At 48.1% G+C, this 21,102-nt stretch overlaps 2 protein-coding genes across 3 annotated transcripts in view; one reads left to right on the top strand and one right to left on the bottom strand.

Moving 5' to 3' along the window:
- LOC129699520 (solute carrier family 22 member 2-like) overlaps positions 1–1,432 on the bottom strand; it is a 31,573-nt gene extending 30,141 nt beyond the window's left edge. The window contains exon 1 of the mRNA XM_055639392.1: positions 967–1,432. Coding sequence (XP_055495367.1) covers positions 967–1,362 — 396 coding nt within the window. The 5' untranslated portion in view covers positions 1,363–1,432. The remainder of the gene's footprint in view (positions 1–966) is intronic.
- Positions 1,126–20,092, top strand: LOC129699522 (asCystatin-like). 2 transcript variants are annotated; one of them, XM_055639395.1, is made up of 4 exons: positions 1,126–1,260; positions 14,451–14,653; positions 17,344–17,454; positions 19,609–20,092. In XM_055639395.1, exons 2-4 carry the CDS (start codon positions 14,456–14,458, stop codon positions 19,738–19,740), a joined length of 441 nt encoding a protein of 146 aa, XP_055495370.1. In that variant the 5' UTR covers positions 1,126–1,260; positions 14,451–14,455; the 3' UTR covers positions 19,741–20,092. The 2 variants fall into 2 exon arrangements, with proteins under 2 accessions (XP_055495370.1, XP_055495369.1); XM_055639394.1 differs by lacking the exon at positions 1,126–1,260 and adding an exon at positions 13,140–13,288.
- Positions 20,093–21,102: the final 1,010 nt, after the last annotated feature.

Genomic DNA, 21,102 nt, shown 5'->3' with positions numbered 1-21,102 from the left:
AACTCTGGAAGAAAAGACTATGCATTCACCCTTGTGATTCTATACACATCTATAAGGTCACCCCTCATCCTCCTGCGCCCCAAGGAGTCCATTAAGTTTTGCAAGTGGTTACAAGCTGGGACATCGAGACAATGGGATAGAGATGAATTGATCAGTACCCTAGCTTGTGCAAGGATAGAAACATAAAAACTTAGTGCAGGTGCAGGAGTAGGCCATTCGGTCCTTCAAGCCTGCACCGCCATTCAATATGACCATGGCTGATCATCCAACTCAGTATCCTGTACCTGCCTTCTCTCCATACCACCTGATCCCTTTAGCCACAAGGGCCACATCTAACTACCTCTTAAATATAGCCAATGAACTGGCCTCAACTACCTTCTGTGGCAGAGAATTCCAGAGATTCACCACTCTCTGTGTAAAAAATGTTTTTCTCATCTCAGTCCTAAAAGATTTCCCCTTTATCCTTAAACTGTGACCCCTTGTTCTGGACGTCCCCAACATCGGGAACAATCTTCCTGCATCTAGCCTGTCCAACCCCTTGCGAATTTTGTAAGTTTCTATAAGATGCCGACTCAATCTTCTAAATTCTAGCCTCTATCCAGTCTTTCTTCATATGAAAGTCCTGCCATCCCAGGAATCAGTCTGGTGAACCTTCTCTGTACTCCCTCCATGGCAAGAATGTCCTTCCTCAGATTAGGAGACCAAAATCCTAATCTGGATTTGCTAATAATTAGGAGGATGGATCTCCCTGCACCAGAGTATCGCTGTGCATGCACAGGGCGGCCAGGTGCATGCATGGTAGCATGCACAGGGCGGCCAGGTGCATGCATGGTAGCATGCACAGGGCGGCCAGGTGCATGCATGGTAGCATGCACAGGGCGGCCAGGTGCATGCATGGTAGCATGCATGGTAGCATGCATTCTCTTGGCTTGCACCAGCACAGTCCCCGCCGCCCTGCAGCCTTACCTCGGTGACGATGCTGGGGTGCGAGCCCTCCTCGAACACCCAGCCGTCGCTGCAGGAGGCGAGGGGCAGCACAGTCGAGGCGTTGGGCAGGAAGGAGAGGGGGCTGTCGCAGCGGCCGGCTGCCGTCCACTCCCACTGCACATCGTAGCGGCTGCAGCTGCTGTCAGCGGGCGGCACCGTGTAGTTGCGCTCCTGCTCCTGCGACCATCCGCAGCTGGCCCTCAGCTCAGACGCCCCGGGGCTGCGGCACCAGTGCTCGGGTGTGATGGCCAGAAACACGATCCCCACGTACAGGTAGGAGAACATGGCCGAACAGATGCACAACAGCAGGAAGATTGTCTTCTGGAAGGGCCCGAAGGCTCCGGCTTCTTCTAGCAGGTCGTCGAACGTGGTCATGTCTGTCAGCCCTGGAGACCCCCCTGGCACCAGTGAATGTGTCAGCCACACTGTTGCAGGCAGATCAAAGGTCTTCTGTACTTGAGTTAGTACTTGAGTTAATAAATAAAGGACTAACACAGCCCCAGTTCATCACACAGACCAGACCTGACTCCCCACCATTGACTTCATCTGGACTCCATCTAGAAGTCAGGCAGGGTTGCCCTCTCTCCCAGTCTTGTTCATCTGTTACATAGAAACATAGAAAATAGGTGCAGGAGTAGGCCATTCGGCCCTTCGAGCCTGCACCGCCATTCAATATGATCATGGCTGATCATCCAACTCAGTATCCTGTACCTGCCTTCTCTCCATACCCCCTGATACCTTTAGCCACAAGGGCCACATCTAACTCCCTCTTAAATATAGCCAATGAACTGGCCGCAACTACCTTCTGTGGCAGAGAGTTCCAGAGATTCACCACTCTCCGCGTGAAAAATGTTTTTCTCATCTCGGTCCTAAAGGATTTCCCCTTTATCCTTAAACTGTGACCCCTTGTCCTGGACTTCCCCAACATCGGGAACAATCTTCCTGCATCTAGCCTGTCCAACCCCTTAAGAATTTTGTAAGTTTCTATAAGATCCCCCCTCAATCTTCTAAATTCTAGCGAGTACAAGACGAGTCTATCCAGTCTTTCTTCATATGAAAGTCCTGACATACCAGGAATCAGTCTGGTGAACCTTCTCTGTACTCCCTCTATGGCAAGAATGTCTTTCCTCAGATTTGGAGACCAAAACTGTACGCAATACTCCAGGTGTGGTCTCACCAAGACCCTGTACAACTGCAGTAGAACCTCCCTGCTCCTATACTCAAATCCTTTTGCTATGAATGCTAACATACCATTCGCTTTCTTTACTGCCTGCTGCACCTGAATGCCTGCTTTCAATGACTGGTGTACCATGACACCCAGGTCTCGTTGCATCTCCCCTTTTCCTAATCGGCCACCAATTGGCTGCTGTATGGAGCCTTTTGCCGAGTCCATCAGGAAGGATGTGAGCATGAGCAGTGACATTGCCAGACAGTGGGGGCACTCAGGTCAAAACTTCCCTGTACATGGACGATGTCGCCGTCTTCTGCTCGGATCCAGGGCCGGTCCGCAGATTGATCAGCGTCTGCGACCAGTTTGAGTCGACCACGGGAGCCAGGGTGACCCGCAGGAAGAGCGAGGCCATGCTCTTTGGCAACTGGCTCGACCGATCTTCCGTTCCCATCACCATCAAGCCTGACTTCTTGAAGGTGCTGGGGATCAGGTTCGGGGGAGCTGACGCTTGTGACAAGAATTAGCTGGAGCGGATAGCCAAGGTGGGGAAGAAGCTGGAGCTGTGGAGCAACTCTCCCTCTCTGCACCTCTCTGCATCTCCCTCTCACTCCCTTCTGCAGTTGTACAGAGCCCTGGTGAGACCACACCTGGAGTATTGTGTGCAGTTTTGGTCACCTAATTTGTGGAAGGACATTCTTGCTATTGAGGGAGTGCAGCGAAGGTTTACAACGTTAATTCCCGGGATGGCAGGACTGTCATATGCTGAGAGAATGGAGCAGCTGGGCTTGTACACTGGAGTTTAGAAGGATGAGAGGATATCTCATTGAAACATATAAGATTGTTAAGGGTTTGGACACGCTAGAGGCAGGAAACATGTTCCCGATGTTGGAGGAGTCCAGAAACAGGGGCCACAGTTTAAGAATAAGGAGTAAGCCATTTTGAACGGAGACGAGGAAACACTTTTTCTCACAGAGAGTGGTGAGTCTGTGGAATAGAGGGCGGTGGAGGCAGGTTCTCTGGATGCTTTCAAGAGAGAGCTAGATAGGGCTCTTAAAAATAGCCGAGTCAGGGGATATGGGGAGAAGGCAGGAACGGGGTACTGATTGGGGATGATCAGCCATGATCACATTGAATGGCGGTGCTGGCTCGAACGGCCGAATGGCCTACTCCTGCACCTATTGTCTATTTTCTATTGTCTCTATAATGGGAAAAGATCTGGTCATCAGGTGTGAGGTGCTCTCGGGGTTGTTGTACTTGACGCAAGTGTGGCCTGTCCCTCCCTCATCCTCCACAAGGATCACCCGGGTCGTCTTCCAGTTCATCTGGGGGTCGAGGATGGACCGGGTGCGACGGGCCACAATGCACAAGTCGGCAGACAAAGGGTGTAAATGAGTGCCTAACGTCGCCCTCACATTGATGGCCACCTTCGTGTGTGGCTGCATCAGGCGGAGTGTAGAGCCAAGGCATGTGGGCACCAAGTGTCACTACCTGCTGAGGTTCTACCTGCCCCCGGTGTTGCGAAGGATGGGCCTGGCGCAGATGCCACACAATGTGCCATTGCCGTACCATCTGTCGCTCGTGGAAAGCTTCTTCCGGACCAACACCTTTGACCACAAGTCCATCAGGCAGTGGTCAGCATGGAACGTCCTGCAGGCACTGCAGGGAAAGGACTCGATGGATCTGGTGGCGTGGTTCCCAGAGCAGACTGCCCAGCTTGTCTGGCAAAATGCCTCATCGCCAGAACTCACCAACAAGCACCAAGACCTGGCTTGGCTGGCAGTGAGGGGAGACGGTTGCCCACCTCTTTGCAGAGTATGGATTCGCAAAGAGAGTCTGGAAAGGTTTGCAAGAGTCACTGTCACGATTTATTCCGAACAGCTCCGTCACAGAGGATTCTGTGATTTACGGACTGTTCCCAGGGACGCATTCAGAGACTGACATCGAGTGCTGCTGGAAGGTCATCAACTCGGTGAAAGACTCTCTTTGGTCTGCCTGAGTGCTGTTCACCACCCAGCGGAGCGAGATGTCCGTCGGGGAATGTTGCCGACTGGCCCACTGCAGACTGCAGGAGTACGTGCTGAGGGACGCACTGAAGCTCGGTGCAGCCAACGCCAAGGCTCGGTGGGGGAGGACCACAGTCTAGGGTCCTTCTGATGCTGGACATGGGGGGGCAGGGTGTGGTGGAGACGCCCCTCAAAATAAGGGAAGGGATTTCACGCCTGTGGGCCACATGTGTGGCAAGGGTGGGGGATAAATTTGTGTATTAGTGTAAATAATGTTGAATGTATGTAGCCTCCGTGAATGTCAGATGGAGTTTTGTATGGATCATGTATTGTTTATATTTATTTCTCCAATAATGTATATTGAGAAATGTTTACAGTTTTTTTTAAATCTAGACTTTACACTATCTCGGAAAAGCAGCCAACATAATCAAAGACTCTGAGGAGCAGCCCAGTGGCACAGCAGTAAAGTTGCTGTATTGCAGCGCCAGAGACCTGGGTTCAATCCTGACTCTAGGTGCTGGCTACACAGTGTTTGCACATTCTCCCGTTGACAGCGTAGGTTTTCTCCGGGTGCTCTGGTTTTCTCACACTCCAAAGAGGTACTGCTTTGTTGGTTTATTGGCTTGGATAAAAATTGTAAATTGTCCCTATAATGGGAAAAGATCTGGTCATCAGGTGTGAGGTGCTCTCAGGGCTGCTGTGCTTGGCACAAGTGTGGCCTGTCCCTCCCTCCTACTCCACAGGGATCACCCGGTGTGTGGAATACTGCTCATGCACAGGGCGATTGTTGGTCATCGCAGACTTGGTGGACCGAAGAGCCTGTTTCCATGCTGTATCCTTAAACTAAACTAAACTCGTCCCACCCCGGTCATTCCTTCTTCTCCCTGCTCCCATCTGGCAGAAGGTACAGAGGCTTGAAACTGCGCATCACTTGACTCAGGACCAGCTTCTTTCCCTCCTTTATCAGGCTTCGGAACGGTCCTTCCATATGCTTTGGTACTGGCCAATTCATAGTGGTGCAGTGGTTAGATTCACTGCCTCACAGCGCCAGAGACCCAGGTTCAATCCTGGCCTCGGCTGTCTATATGGAGTATATACGCTCTCCCTGTGACCGCGTGGGTTTCATGTGGGTACTCTAGTTTTCTCCCACATCCAAAAGACGTGCAGGTTTGTAGGTTAATTGACTTTTGTAAACGGTTCCCAGTGTGTAGGCAGTGGGTGTGAAAGTGAGATAACCCAGACTTAGTGAGAACAGATGATCGAGGGCCAGCATGGACTTGGTGGGCCATAGGACCCATTTCCACTCTTATAGCTCTAAACTAAACCTTTACCCCATTGCAGACATTGGACTTTCTCTATAGAAGTGATGCACTACAATGCTGAGAACTATATTCTGCACACTATCTTCCCGTTTGTTCTTCTTATTGTGTAACACATGTTTGACTTAATTGTATTGATGTGTGGTATATCTCATCTGTTTGGACAGCATGCAAAACAAAGCTTTTTGTTGTACCTTGGTACATATGACAATAATAAACGTAACCCCTGAACTGTGTATCTTGTAGTGGCCGGCCGGCCGTTATACAGCAGGATCGCCATTTAGTGGGAGGATCCTCAGCGGAACACTTTGCTGCTGCCTCAGGGAACAAGGCACGGTGGCTCTCTGATGACTGGTTGAAAGTTATAGCATGGAAACAGACCCTTCCACTCACCAAGTCCATGCCGACCATTGATCACTCGTTCACACTAGTTCTATGGTGGGGTCAAGGAAAGAGATTTCACGTCACGGCCCTGTTTCCACCAATCTTTCCACCACCACGCACAAGAAGCACAAGAAACGACAAGGCAGACACCATTGTGCAGATGCCGAGAGTGTGTACAGCTCTGGCTGAACAACTTCTAACCTTGTATGTAGACTAGTTCTATGTTATGCCACTTTCTCATGTACTCCCTACACACCTTTTGGATGAGACCCACATGGTCACAGGGAGAACGCCTAAACTCCACACTGACGGGATGGAAACTGGGTCTCTGGCGCCGAGAGTCAGCGGCTCTACCCATGTGAGGTTTCCCCTCGTTGTCAGGCACTGACGGATTGGGTGGCACACTGCCCCCCCCCCCCGGATAACTGCATTGTTCACCCCCACACAGGGACACAGTGTGCACTGTATCACTGGACACAGAGGCACCATGTACACTGTAACACTGGATACAGAGACACCGTGTACACTGTAACACTGGATACAGAGACACCGTGTACACTGTAACACTGGATACAGAGACACCGTGTACACTGTATCACTGGATACAGAGGCACCGTGTACACTGTACTGGATACTGGATACAGAGACACCGTGTACACTGTATCACTGGATACAGAGATATCGTGTACACTGTAACACCGGATGTGGGAAATTATAGTTTATGGAAAATTCGCCACATCCGTGGTTGTCAGCCCAACAAGAAACATCAACAGAATGACATTGAATTAGATTTCTGAAGACTGAGTCTAGCAGAACCGTAGGCATGGCAACAGCACGGTAAATCATTTCTCTGGTCAGGTACTCTATTAACGAGAGTGAAATGGAGTTCATTGTATCCAATGGATGTCAAACCTGACAGTTCAAATTCCATTTTAAGTCAACCACAACTCTAATTCAATTTAGTTTTAGTTTTTATATAGTTTTAGAGATACATTGCGGAAACAGGCCCTTCGGCCCACCGGCCAAATTTAATTTAGAGAAGTGCAAGGTGTTACATTTTAGGAGGTCAACCTAGAGCAGGGCCTTCACAGTGAACGATAGAGCACAGGGGGATGGTCTTCAGCTATCGCAACTCCCCACGGCTTCTGCTCCCTCACCCATTCTTCCTTCAGACCAGATGGTCAGCTCTAGATTCCCACTGGGTCAGTAGCACAGAAGCCGGACCTTCGGCCCAGCAAATCTATGTTGTCTATCAATCAGCCATTTGAATTACTATTTTGTTCTCTCCATGTTCCCTTCACCACCCCTCTCCCTTCTCTCACCACTGAATTGTCCGAAAAAGTATCTCACCATGTTTAATAGTCCCTTTCTGAACAATTTGAAGAGGAAATAGAATTTATTTGTCAAACGCTCCAGATACAAACCTGAACAATGGAAATCTTGCTTGCTGCTTTACAATCGCATTATAAGCAACAACAACAAGTAAACTATCAGCGATTCTAAGTAAACCAGTCCATGAGAGAGCAAAAAAAAAATCAAAGTATCTCGAACAACCATAACAGTGCAAAGTCCTTAGTAAGTTGTTCGATGCTGAGTTATTTTGTTTGCTCGACTGCAAATTCTCCTCTAGGTTTGCCCGCTTTGAAGTTCCCCTCTCTCTGACGAGATGTCTGTACAACACCCTCTCTCGCTGCTCCCCTTCTGATTCCTTTACTCTCCAGCTCCTTGATCATCGTCTGCTTTGATCCATCACTTTCACACCTTACAGGGCCTGTCCCACTTGGGCGCCATTTGCGCGTCACACAGGTGGCAAGCGAGGATTTTGAGCATCCCAAACTCCTGGGGCACCGCGCACTACCGCGCATCACTGCATGCGCCACCATGCCTCAACACGCGCCATGCACGCCAAACAATTTTTAGGATGTCGCGTAAATGACGCACAAATGACCCAAGTGGGACAGGCCCTTACACCTCCATATCTCGAGTTTCCCTCTCACCTGACTCTCAGTTTGAAGAAGGGTCTCGACCCAAAACTTCACCCATTCCTACTATCCAGAGTTGCTGTCTGTCCCACTGAGTTACTCCAGCATTTTGTGTCTATCTTCGGTGTACACCCACATCTGCAGTTCCTTCCTACACACTATCGGTCCCTGGCTGTGGCCAACGTTGCTCTCATGAAAGGTCAGTGCACCATTTACTCTATTGGCCTTCAGCGGGTGTCCAGTAAAGAACACGCGTGTAGGATCTATTGAATCCCACAGCAGAAAGCAAAGCGCAAGCGACACTTAGCTGAGCCAGCCACCTTGTTTATTCCGGAAGCCCCTTTTACCTATATCCTCACCAATCATAATCCATGTGCTGATAAGACCAATTAGTGCATCTGATGGCGTTGTTATTGAGCTCTTGTGGCTGGACCTTCTCGTGAGGTTGCTGGCGAGTTGCCAGCGGTGACAGGCTGTATCAAAACCAACGTGGGCGTGAAGGCTCCACAGTTCCCCCTTCAGCCACCGAGTCATACAAGGTGGCGACTGCCTGGCTTTGTTCTGCCCAGTACTGGTGTGGTGGTTGATTTTACGGCCTGATCTTGTTTGGTACTGCAGTGTGGGAGGTGTTTGATTGTAAGTGTTCGGTGGATGAGGTAGTCGGTTGGTTCTCGACGTATGCTGGCTTTAACCAGTCAACGGATACGGTGTCAGTTTTTCCATTCAGAAAGATCACAAAACGTTTGGGTGGGCATTGGATGACTTGGTACTGGCCATCGTATGCTTGCTGAAGAGGTCAGCGGACGGCATCATGTCGGACCAAAACATGTGTGCAGCGTTGGAGGTCAGCAGGCATGTAGACCATTGCAGGTGTCGGTGTTGGCCTGAGTAACTGCATAGTTCACTGGAATCGATCGACATACCTGCTTGGATCATAGGATCTGTCTGTGGGGATTGGTTAGACAAATTCGCCAGGCAGCTTCACAGTTGTTTTTTTTTTAATTCAAATCGTTTGCTATGTCGCTCTTCAAGGGAGATGCTAAATGCATTTCGTTGTCTCTGTACTGTACACTGACAATGACAATTAAAATTGAATCTGAATCTGAATCTGAATTGTGCCTTAAACCATTTCCGTCGATGAACATCCTAGGTCTGCATTCACCGCCGTACGAATGCCAAGCAGAACCAGAGGCAACCGTTCAATCCAGTTCGACGCATCGACCTCCGGCTGCCAGAGCGGCTCTCAACTGGCGATGGAACCGTTCAATCAGGCCGTTCACTTGTGAATGATACGCAGTCGTTCAATTTCGGTTCGTGCCCAAGAGGTCGGTTAGTGTTTGAAACAGCGCAGACTCGAATTGCGGTCCTTGGTCTGTTGTGACTGGACATGGGCCCCAAAGACCGAAATCCATCGGTCAGCAAAAGCACGGGCTATTGTTTCCGCTGAAATATTGATGACTGGGATAGCATCGTGCCATCTTGTGAACCGGTCTTCACAAGTGAGCAGATTTGTGCAGTTTCCTGACGGTGGGAGTAGGCCGACCAAATTCAGGTGTATGTTCTCGAAACGGGTGTTCGGCACAGGAAACTCACCAAAACGGGTCCTGGTGTGCCTGGAGATCTTGGTTAGTTGACACGGTAGACAAGCCTTCGTCCATAATCCAACATCACGCTTCATGATAGGCCAGATGAAACGTTTGGAGATTAGTTTCATTGTAGCTTTCTTGCCTGGATGTGATACATTGTGCAGCGCGCTGAAAACTTCTCGACACATCGTCCTAGGCACAAACCGTCTTGGTTTGCCAGTAGAAGTGTCACATTCTGTATGACGGTTTCTCTCGTGTCACCGATAGGTACATGTTCCAATGTTAGGGATGTATGTGTCCGGTGTTAATGGAACAGATCGGGATCAGTATGCTGCGCGTGAGCCATGGCATAAAAATGGGATGAGTATGGCTGCATTCAGAGCATCCACCTCCAGCTTGATTGGGCGCTGGCTACCGTATTTGCTTCTCCTTGAATGTGCCTGATGTTACTGGAGAATTGCAGAATGAAGTCCAAGTGGCGGATTTCACGCGGTGAATAGCTCCCCACACTTGTACGAGTAATGTATGTGAGCGGTTGGTGATTCGTATAAATAGTGAAGGGACGGCCTACCAACTAATGGCGGAAATGCTTGACGGCGAGGCCCATAGCCAAAAGTTCTAGCCCGAACGCACTGCACCTCATCTGAGTGGGTGATAATTTTGCCGAAAAGAATGCCAGAGGCTCCCACCTGCCTTTGACTCGCTGCTCCATTTGACCATCCCGAACGGAGTGACTGCGGCTGTCTTGGGAATATCGGCAGACTCGACCAGAATTTAATAATATGCACGCACGAGATCGATGCTTGCAAACACCTGCTTACCCTGTAGGCTTGCGGAGAAATCCTGCAAATGTGGGATGCTGTATCGGTCTGTAAAGGTGGCATTGTTTAGTGAACGGTAGTCGCCACTGGGTCGCCAATCTCTGGGAGACTTTTTCAGGACCATGTGAAGAGGTGATCTCCAGCTTCTCGTAGACCTGCGGATGATCCCGGGCTCCAACATGTGGTCAAATTTGGCCTTTGCAACGTTGAGGCGATTTATGAGCAACCTGCGCGCTCTTGCCTAAACTGGAGGGCCATGGGTCTGAATAAGATGCATGACAGAGTGTTTGATATCATTGTGCCGGTAAGACGGAGTTATTAGTGGTGGAAATTGTTTCAGTAACTCCTGATATGGGCCAGTGCTGGGTTGGAGGCTGGTAAGGTGAGAGATAGTCATTGCCGGACGGCAGATGCAGTTCACCTGTGCGCGGGTGCAGCAATCACTGAACTGTAATTTTTTAATCCCCCAGCAAAGAAAAGTGTGAAACAAAATCTGTTCAGATAATACGTTTTGATACGTCGGCGACTGTGAAAATGCAGCGAAACATCGAGCATGACTGATTTCTGACCAAATGTCTGTATGCTAGAATTATTTACCCGCTGATAATACATCCAGGGTTAGGGTGAAAATGCTCTTGGGTACTGGGAGGAACGACCGGTAACTCAGCGCCGGAGTCAATAAGATATTGCATACCCGAAAGGCAGTCGCTGAGACAAAAGGCAGCAGTCGCCTCTACTGCCGGGCCTGGTCGTTTCCCGGGTGTTGGTGGTTGTAGAAGGAACCAGGAGGTTGACACGACTGGGCCGCTGCACCATATCTCTGGTGTTACCAGCAAATGTGTTGGGCGTCACCTAGGCTCATCCCTGACCCCCAAGGTTTGTGTTAACCTGAAACAGGGATGGTTCTGCTGGGCTGCCAAAGCCTTCACTTGGCAGTGAGGCTGCAATTTGCTGTTCATGCTGTGCATTTTCCGGCTTTACTGTTGTTGCAGTAACCACAGTCACCAGCAGCGCAGTGGTTGGCTCCATGACAATGTCGGCCTGTTTTGCGAGCTCGTCTATGCTGGCCGTTTGAAGCACACGGTATTGGGGGTTTGGTATTCATGTGGATAGAGAACTGGCTGGCAGACAGGAAGCAAAGAGTAGGAGTAAACGGGCCCTTTTCAGAATGGCAGGCAGTGACTTGTGGGGTACCGCAAGGCTCAGTGCTGGGACCCCAGCTATTTACAATATATATTAATGGTTTGGACGAGGGAATTGAATGCAACATCTCCAAGTTTGCGGATGACACGAAGCTGGGGGGCAGTGTTAGCTGTGTGGAGGATGCTAGGAGGCTGCAAGGTGACTTGGATAGGTTGGGTGAGTGGACAAATGCATGGCAGATGCAGTATAATGTGGATAAATGTGAGGTTATCCACTTTGGTGGCAAGAACAGGAAAGTAGACTATTATCTGAATGGTGGCCGATTAGGAAAAGGGGAGATGCAACAAGACCTGGGTGTCATGGTACGCCAGTCATTAAAAGTAGGCATGCAGGTGCAGCAGGCAGTGAAGAAAGCAAATGGTATGTTAGCATTCATAGCAAAAGGATTTGAGTATGGGAGAAGGGAGGTTCTACTGCAGTTGTACAGGGTCTTGGTGAGACCACACCTGGAGTATTGTGTACAGTTTTGGTCTCCTAATCTGAGGAAATACATTCTTGCCATAGAGGGAGTGCAGAGAAGGTTCACCAGACTGATTCCTGCGATGGCAGGACTTTCATATGAAGAAAGACTGGATAGACTCGGCTTGTACTCGCTAGAATTTAGATGATTGAGGGGGGTTATTGTAGAAACTTACAAAATTCTTAAGGGGTTGGACAGGCTAGATGCAGGAAGATTGTTCTCGATGTTGGGGAAGTCCAGAACAAGTGGTCACAGTTTAAGGATAAGGGGGAAGTATTTTAGGACCGAGATGAGAAAATCATTTTTCACACAGAGAGTGGTGAATCTGTGGAATACTCTGCCACTGAAGGTAGTTGAGGCCAGTTCATTGGCTATATTTAAGAGGGAGTTAGATGTGGCCCTTATGGCTAAAGGGATCAGGGGGTATGGAAAGAAGGCAGGTATTGGATACTGAGTTGGATGATCAGCCATGATTATATTGAATGGCGGTGCAGGCTCGAAGGGCCGAATGGCCTACTCCTGCACCTATTTTCTATGGTTCTCTGTTTCTATACCTACAGGTGCCTCTACACCTGAGTAGGCATGCAGCGGAGAAACTTCTGTTTCCAGACATTGCCGTCAATCCTTACGTCTACCGCCAGCCTGCGCCATCTCTGCAGCATTTGTGATGGCCTCCTATCGCCGAGATTATCATCTCCCAGCAGCTCCGAAATGCGGGCTTGCATCGAGGGCCGCGTTCGCTCCAAGATAGCGGATTTAAGCCCGTCGTTTGACGTCATTTCTTCAGGATTAAGGAGCACGTCCTCTACTTCCCATGCAATCTGTCCTGGAAGACGAGCTGCTAGGAACCCGAATTTTGTCCGTCGGCTCGTGACATTGAGGGAGTGAATTTGAGCTTCTAGTATTGAAAACCACCCTCTCGCATTGGTTGTAAAAAGAGTTGGGGCATCGAGTTTTACTTCGTAGACCGACACCATTTCACTTTTATCCTCATACATTTTGTGAGTAAGTGGAAAGTTGTGTGTAGTTGTAGGATCTACTCAATCCCACGACAGAAAGCAAAGAACAAATGACACTTAGCTGAGCCAGACACCCTGTGTCATGTTTCTTCCTGAAGCCCGCTTTGCCTACATTCTCACCTGCGTGCAGATAAGGCCAATGAATAATGCGTCTGACTTTGGAATTGTTATTGAGCTCTGGTGACCGGACCTTCTCGTGAGGCTGCTGGCGATTCGCCAGGGGTGACGGGCTGTATGCAAAACCACAAAGGCACCGCTCCCTGACTGATGCACCACAGTTTCACTCAGCAGTACGAACAGTCGGGAAAGGAAGAGACAACAGACAATGGAAGACACTGCCCGGTCTATCACAGGTACTGATCTCCCCACGATTAAAGGGATTTACAGGAGGCGCTGCCTCAAAAAGGCAGCCAGCATCATCAAAAACCCGCACCATTCTGGCCACGCTCTCATCTCACTGCCTCCTTCGGGAAGAATGGACACGAGCTGGAAAACCGTCACCTCCAGGTTCAAGAACAGCTTCTTTCCAAGACCATCAGGGATGCGGGAACACCAACCTCAGCAACTATGATCGTCTTTGGACTGTGTCTTTGGTTGCACTATAGACTTTGGTTTTGTATTATTGTGATCTGGTTACCAGGTATCGCTGATGGTTAAGTTATTGATTATTGCATATTCCTTTGTGTTTTATTGCATTCAACGGCCTGTTAAGCTGCAGTCATTAAGAATGTCATAGTTCTGTATCTGGGACATATGCCAATTAAACACGCTTCATTTTTTTGACCTTCTGCTGCTTTGTCAGGTTCCCCTGATCAGGATGGGCCCTGACTTAGTTTCCAGCTGCAAGTTGCTCCAGATACACGATTTGGGATGGATCGGTCAGTTTAAGAAATGTGACATTTGCGTGGGTAAAAACAACCAAAGTTCATGAAATCATGAACATTTGCAGAAGATAGCTGTTAAACCTGTTGCTTTGTAACTTTAGAACTTGGTTGAAGAACAGGCTTTTGTGAACATAGAACAGAACAGCACAGGACCAGGCACTTCAGCCCACAATGTCCATGCTGAACCCGATGCCAAAACCAACTATTATCTGCCTGCACGTGATCCACATTGCTCCATCCATATTCACGTGCCTATCTAAAAGCCTTTCCAATGCCAATATTGTATCTAGTAACGGACTCATTATGTAAACATTTATTTTAATGAAGAATCCCATATTTCACCATCCCTTCACCTGGGAATGGTCCAGCACTTAAATATTAAGCCAGTGTTTGAGAGCGATAACACTGTTAATAATTATATTCAGGAAGGAAGTGCCAGAGAATGCATGGGCAAATATCGCGTGTTTATTATGTTGTTCGTCAGCATTTCGTAGAGTGCTTAGACCTATCTAAACCAACAACATGGAACAGTGACCGTGCGTGTGACACAAAGGGAGTCTGCCAATCCCAGCTAATGTTTGCTCCCAGAGTTATTTGTTACTTGCTGAAACTGTGCTCCATTGTCCAACAGGCAAAATGTACGTGACATGGTTGTGCCTCTGTGCCCTAATCAACGCTGCCCTCCTCTCTGTCCCCACTGCCGATGGACTGCCCATTAGCCCCAGCAACAAGGCTGTCAGCAGCTCACTGGATTTTGCCGTTGAATCGTTCAACGCCTTCTCAGAGGACGATCACCTCTTCAAAGTCGGAAGGATCTTGTCCTCGCAATATCAGGTAACTAGATCAACCTTTGGTGATCCCTTTAAACCTGAAGTGATACGTGTTTGTCAGGGAGCGCTGACTGCAACATTTTAAAGGCTAAAAGAACGCCTTCTGCTCTAGTTTACTTTCCACCTAAACTGACAACTTGGGCCTGCCCCGTTGTACAGAGAATGTGTCGGATAAAATAAACATGGAGGCACAAGGAACTACAGATGTGGGAATCCTGAGCACAACACATAGTGCTGGAGAAACCGAGTGGGTCAGGGGGTGATTAGCAGATGGGTGGAGTAAATAACAAAGGGTGGAAGTGAAAAGTAGGCAAAAGGGTGTCAAGCGGAAAAGTGAAATGTAAAGCTGGAGGGAGGGGTATGGTGGAAAGGGGCAGTGGGGGAGAATGAATATTAGCTACTTTGTTATCAAAATAGATTGATCAGGAAAGTTGTGCTTAATAATCAGACAAAGAGCCTTCCTCTCCTTGGTTGCCATGACAGGACATGGTTGTGAGGTCATGGGGTCAGTGAGGTTGAGCCTTGTGATGTGCTGAAGGGTAGTGTTATTGGGGGACTATAGTCACCAGTGCATTGTGTGCTACCCAGAGACGTGAGTACGTCGCGGCAGTGCCAAAGAGTGCTTGTTGTCGTGTTGCAGCCGCATTTTGGAGGGGGCAGCACAGCGGGGTGACATCAACGTTTCCCCTTGCACAAGCAATCTTCATTTGGATGATCTGTCCCCAGAAGCGTTGCCTTCTTGTGTGCCTTCTTGGCTGTTTTGCCCCTTCAATGTCAATGGGTCCAAATGCTGGAATTCCGCGCCTAACACCTGCACCTGCAGAAACTGTAGACTTCAGGAGGTGGCTCACCAACAGCCAGGGATAGGCACTAATCAGCAGCTATGGGAGTGAATCCCAGATCCCGAGGGATGAATAAATAAAACCTTATTTCCTGATTCTCTTGGCCTTACCTAACCCACGGCTCTGTTTACATATTCGGTTGGTCCTCTGGCAGCTCACTCCAGGTATGGACTACACTCTGAGTGCAGAAATTGTTCCCAAAGTCCCTCTTAAATCTCGCACCTCACTTTAAGCCTATGCATCTTAGTTTTAAAATTCTGTCCCCTGGGAAAAAAGACTGTGAGCATTCACTTTATCCATGCTCCTATGATCACACACCTCTTGTACACCTCAATATGATCATCCCTCAGCCTCCTAGGTTACAAAGAAAAAAAGGTTCTCACCTATCCAACCACTCCCTATAACACAAGCCCACAAGCCTACATAACATCCCGTTGTCTGCACACTTTCCCCTAAGTGGGTTTCAATTAATTCACATAATTCTCTGGGCAACTGACATCACATTCAAGGACACATAGTGCTGGTGCAACTCAGCGGGTCAGGTCACATTTTTGGAGAACATTGATGTTTTTGGTCGTCTATCCATGTTCTCCAGAGATGCTGAGTGACCTGTTGAATTATAGAGTCATTAACTCATGCAAGGTGGAAACAGGCCCTTCGGCCCAACTAGCCCACACTGGCCGACATGCCCCAATTACACTAGTCCCACCTGCCTGTAATTGACCCATATCGCTCCAAACCTATTCTATCCATGTACTTGTCTAACTGTTTCTTACAAGTTGCGATAGTCCCTGCCTCAACTACCTCCTCTGGCAGCTCGTTCCATACACCCACCACCCTTTGTGTAAAAATGTTACCTTCAAATTCCCATTAAATCTTTGCCCCTTCATCTTAAACCTCTGGTCTTCAATTTCCCTACTCTGGGCAAGAGACTCTGTGTATTTACCCAATCCATTCTTCTCATGATTTTATACACTTTGATAAGATCACCTCTCATCCTCTTGCGCTCCAAGGTATAGAGTCCCAGCCTACTCAACTTCTCTCTGATAGCTCAGACACTTGAGTCCTGGCAACATCCCCGTAAATCTTCTCTGAACACTTTCCAGCTTGCCAACATCTTTCCTATAACATGGTGCCCCAGAACTGAACACAATACTCTCAATGCGGGCTCGTCAACGTCTTATACAACTGCAACATGACCTCCCAATTTCTACACTCAATGTGTAGGAAGGAACTGTAGATAGACACAAAATGCTGGAGTAACTCAGCGGGACAGGCAGCATCTCTGGAGAGAAGGAATGGGTGACATTTGCGATCAAGACCCTGGTCTGAAGAAGGGTCTCAACCTGAAACATCACCCATTCCTTCTACTGTGTACCCAATACTCTGACTGATGAAGGTCAACGTACCAAAAGCCTTTTTGACCACTCTACCTACCTGTGACTCCACCTTCAAAGAACTCCAGCACTTTGTGTCTTTATTGTAAACCGACATCTGCAGTTCCTTCTTTCTGACATCACATTAACTTGTTTTATATCCCCCTAAAGTGGTGCTGCTCAAACTTGATGTTATTTCCATACCCTAGCTTATGGAAGAACCATTCAGAAGCTTGATAATAAAAGGGAAGAAGCTGTTCCTGAGTCTGGTGATGCGCGCATTAAGACCACACTTTAATGATAACTTTAACAGGAACCAACTTGATCCATTCTCAAAAACAAGACCATTAACCTCTTACCAGACACTAGGACACAGCATGGTGGTACAGGCACTCGAGATGCTGGTGGATTTAGTACTGAAACTACAGCCAATGTTTTTTGTTTATTAAACTCTGGGTAAATTGTTTCGCTGCTAGGACCTGGGCGGAATGTTGTACATCCTCGACGTTGAACTGGCGGAGACGGGTTGCAGGAAGGAAGCTGGTGAGGACCTGAGACAGTGCCCCATAATGATGGGAGGCTCCACGGTAAGACACGGTAATATGTCCACTGGCGGAGCACTGATCATCAGCTAGTGGGGGAATGGGAGTGGCAGTGTGGGGGGGGGGGGGGGGGGGGGGGGGGGGGGGGGGGGTGGAAGTGGGGCGGGCAGGGGGTGATGAATAATTGTGACATGTCCATCCCTGCAGATGCCAATACTCCGTTGGCAATCTCCTTGCAAGATCTCAAGGAGGATATGCAACTGGGTGGGACAGAACTTGGAGGAAATGTATGCAGTCAGAGGGAGAATGTGCTAACTCCACATAGACAGCACCTGCAAATAGGTTCAAACCCGGGACTCTGGTGCCATGAGGCAGCAGCTCTACCAGCCATGCCGCCATGTTGCACCTGACGCCATTAAAGTATATGTGGAAAATAAAATGCAATTAATACATGTCTTTGATTAGAAACATAGAGAAATAGGTTCAGAAGTAGGCCATTCTATCCTTCGAGCCAGCACCATCATTCAATATGATCATGGCTGATCATCTAAAATCAATACCCCGTTCCTGCTTTTTCCTGATATCCCTTGATTCCTTTAGCTCTAAGAACTAAGTCGACCTGTAACTCTCTCTTGAAAACATCCACTGAATTGGCCTTCGCTGCCTTCTGTGGCAGAAAATTCCACAGATTCGCAACTCCCTGGATGAAGAAATTAACTTAGAAATTAAAGGAAAAGCGGCGACTGTTTTAAAGTCACTTTAAGCTCAGGGGCTGCACGCACTCGCCCCACATGATTCTTATGCTTCGCCCATAAGTTCAGAGGATACTGGGAACAGAGCCATTGGTAACCTTGGCGAATCCTCAGTAGGTAGCTGTTGCTGTTCAAAAAAGCATCCCATTCCTTTCTGACCCATGTGATCTTTCCTTCTGTGCCATTAAAGAAGTCAATCTGGACCTTTCCTTTTTCCCCTTGGCAACATTAAAACATGAATCGACCGTTTATCCTTCAGCCTCTTTATCATCTCCTTCACTGCTCATGGAGGTCTAGTAGCTATGGTCATGTGTGACTCAGAGGTGTCTCAAAGGTTACATCGATCCCTTTGGTTTTGAGAGAGGTGGACTATTATTCCTAATCCCAGGACCCCAAAGAACAAATAAGGGGTCACTGATAATTGTTCAAGTTTATTCAACCGGGGAAGGCTTTTTCTTGGTACCCGTGATTTGGGAGGCGCATATATAATACCACGTTCGCTCATGCTCTTGGCTGGTTTTGACAGGATACCTTCTTGATATACTGGCCTTCTGTATCCCGCACTCTTTGCAGGGCACAATGAAGTCGGCTGACCAATTGACTGTACGGATTGCCAACAGTATAGGATGGCACATTTTGCCCTTGTTCTTCCTTATTAATTAAATTTAGCAATTGATGGGTCCGAATTTGAGGTAGTTCTATAAACATACCTTCTGCGGTGCAGTGTAAAGACTGCTCCCAGCTTGCACAGTTATTCCCAGTCTCCCAGTAATTTTTTCTTCCACACTTATCTCAGTGCCAAATGGCCTCCCCTTATTCTTAAACTATGACCCCTGGTTCTGGACTCCCCCAACACCGGGAACAGTTTTTCCTGCATCTAGCCTGTCCAATCCTTTAAGAATTTTATTTGTTTCTATAAGATCTCCTCTCATCCTTCTAAATTCTAGTGGATACAAGCCCAGTCGACCCATTCTTTCATCATACGTCAGTCCTGCCATCCCGGGAATTAACCTGGTGAACCTCCGCTGAACTCCCTCAATAGCAATAATGTACTTCCTCAAATTAGGAGACCAAATTTGCACACAATACTCCAGGTGCGGTCTCACCAGGGCCCTGTATTATATTCACGGTGTTTTCAAATCAACGAATATTCAATGTACCATCTAGTGAACACATTCTGTGTACAAAACACTCTTTGAACAACACACCCTCTAGTGGTTTTGGAGGTGTGGTACTGAACTCAGTAATTGCTGCCCCTCTCCACAAAGTCATTGATAGATCAGTGGAATACCCCTCCCCAGATTCAGGGGTGCAGGAGCAGCATGGGGAATTGTCTGCCTCAAGGAAAAATAGTCTCCACATCCCTAGGTTGATGTGGCATTGTGTTTACCGACTGCACTAGTCTGGGCACTGCTCAGTCTGTTACGATGCTTTGATTCATTTTCAGGTCCTCTGCCATTTTGAAGTTCTGGACACGTTCTGGCGTTCCCAGAAAAGCCTTCTGAAATCCGAGTGCGCCCAACGGGAGACGAGCATAGAATATCTAGCGGGAAATCTCGCCACAGCTGCCCAGGCCTGATGGATTCCAGAAAGCCAACACTGGGTTCCCACCTCTTCCAATCGATCACAACAATGAGGACCCCGGGCATCTTCTGCCCGTCAAGACTGCTACTCTTTGTCCTTTCCACACGTTTAGCTCTGATTCCCTTCTCCCAAATCTTTTCTGCATCTTCTCTATTGCAGTCATTGGTGAGAAGGGAGTAGCATATTAGACTGCTCCATAGAGTGGTGCTTAACACAACTTCCACTCTTTCATCTGTCCCACTTCTGGAGATAAACGTCTGCCTTCTCTGTGGCCATTTAATTTGTGGTGCTTGTCCTCAGGTGTAATTCTGCTTGCTCAATAAACCAATAGTTTTATTGCAAAATAAGGTGGCTGGAAATTTGAATGACTGGATGTGATCTCGCGGTTGGTGGGGCTTGCAACATCCAGAGCTTTCCCTGTTGCCTGAGCTCATTATGCGCTCAGGCAATTACCATGAAACGAGTTAAAGAGCATGGAAATAGACCCTTCGACTCACCTTGTCCATGCCAAACACGTTAGCATACATGGCTGGTGCCTGTTGCCTGCATTTGGCCCAGAGCATTCTAAACTATGTTCTCCAGAGATGCTGCCTGATCCACTGAGTTACTCCAGCGTTTTGTGTTTTGCTTGGTTCCAGCCTCTACATTTCCTTGTGCCTCTGGGGGTGGGAAGGCTACAGTTCCTTTTGCCTCTCGGGTAAAAACTTACCTCCTTACCGGTTGTCAAGGTAACAATCTTACATCACCCCACAATTAGAATCTCACCATTCATGTGATGGATACATAGGATACATAGATACATTTTCCATAGTAAAACATAACATATTGTCCTATATGCTTGTCCTATAATTATTTTATTTCATTGAATATTTATCCTAACACAACTTGATTAAACCCAAATCAAGAGGGCTTGGCCTATAGGGAGAGGTTGATCAGACGAGGATTTTATTCCCTGGAGTACTGGAGGTTGAGGGTGACCTTAAAGAGGTGTATAAAATCCTGAGGGAAATAGAAAAGGTGAAAGTACAGATTTTGTTTCTGGGTAGGGGAATCAAGAACTAGACAGAAGGTGAGAAGAGAAAGATTTAATGGGAACTGAAGCGGGAACGTTTTCACGCAGAGGCTGGTGGCTATATGGAACGAGCTGCCAGTGTAGGTATTTGCGGCAGGTGCGGTAACACGATTTAAAAGACATTTGGATAGGTACATGAATAGGAAAGGTTTAGGGGGATATAGGCCAAACACAGCTTAAATGGGTCGTCACGGTGGCCATGGATGAGCTGGGCCGATGGGCCTGTTGCCATGTTGTATGATTCTATGACTCCAAAAACTAAAAATGAAGAAAAATCAGACATTT

This window comes from Leucoraja erinacea, chromosome 8, assembly GCF_028641065.1.
Source record: "Leucoraja erinacea ecotype New England chromosome 8, Leri_hhj_1, whole genome shotgun sequence".
Classification (NCBI taxonomy): domain Eukaryota; kingdom Metazoa; phylum Chordata; class Chondrichthyes; order Rajiformes; family Rajidae; genus Leucoraja; species Leucoraja erinaceus.
The sequence above is the reverse complement of the archived record's forward strand: the minus strand, read 5'-3'. Positions and strand labels throughout refer to the sequence as shown.

Bases quoted from the DNA above. Each gene is read 5' to 3' on its own strand.
- LOC129699522 (XM_055639394.1), top strand. From the start codon at position 13,261: ATGGAAGACACTGCCCGGTCTATCACAG. The intron at 14,654-17,343 runs GTAACTAGATCA...TTTCGCTGCTAG, and splicing joins TCTTGTCCTCGCAATATCAG to GACCTGGGCGGAATGTTGTA. The intron at 17,455-19,608 runs GTAAGACACGGT...ATTCATTTTCAG, and splicing joins TAATGATGGGAGGCTCCACG to GTCCTCTGCCATTTTGAAGT.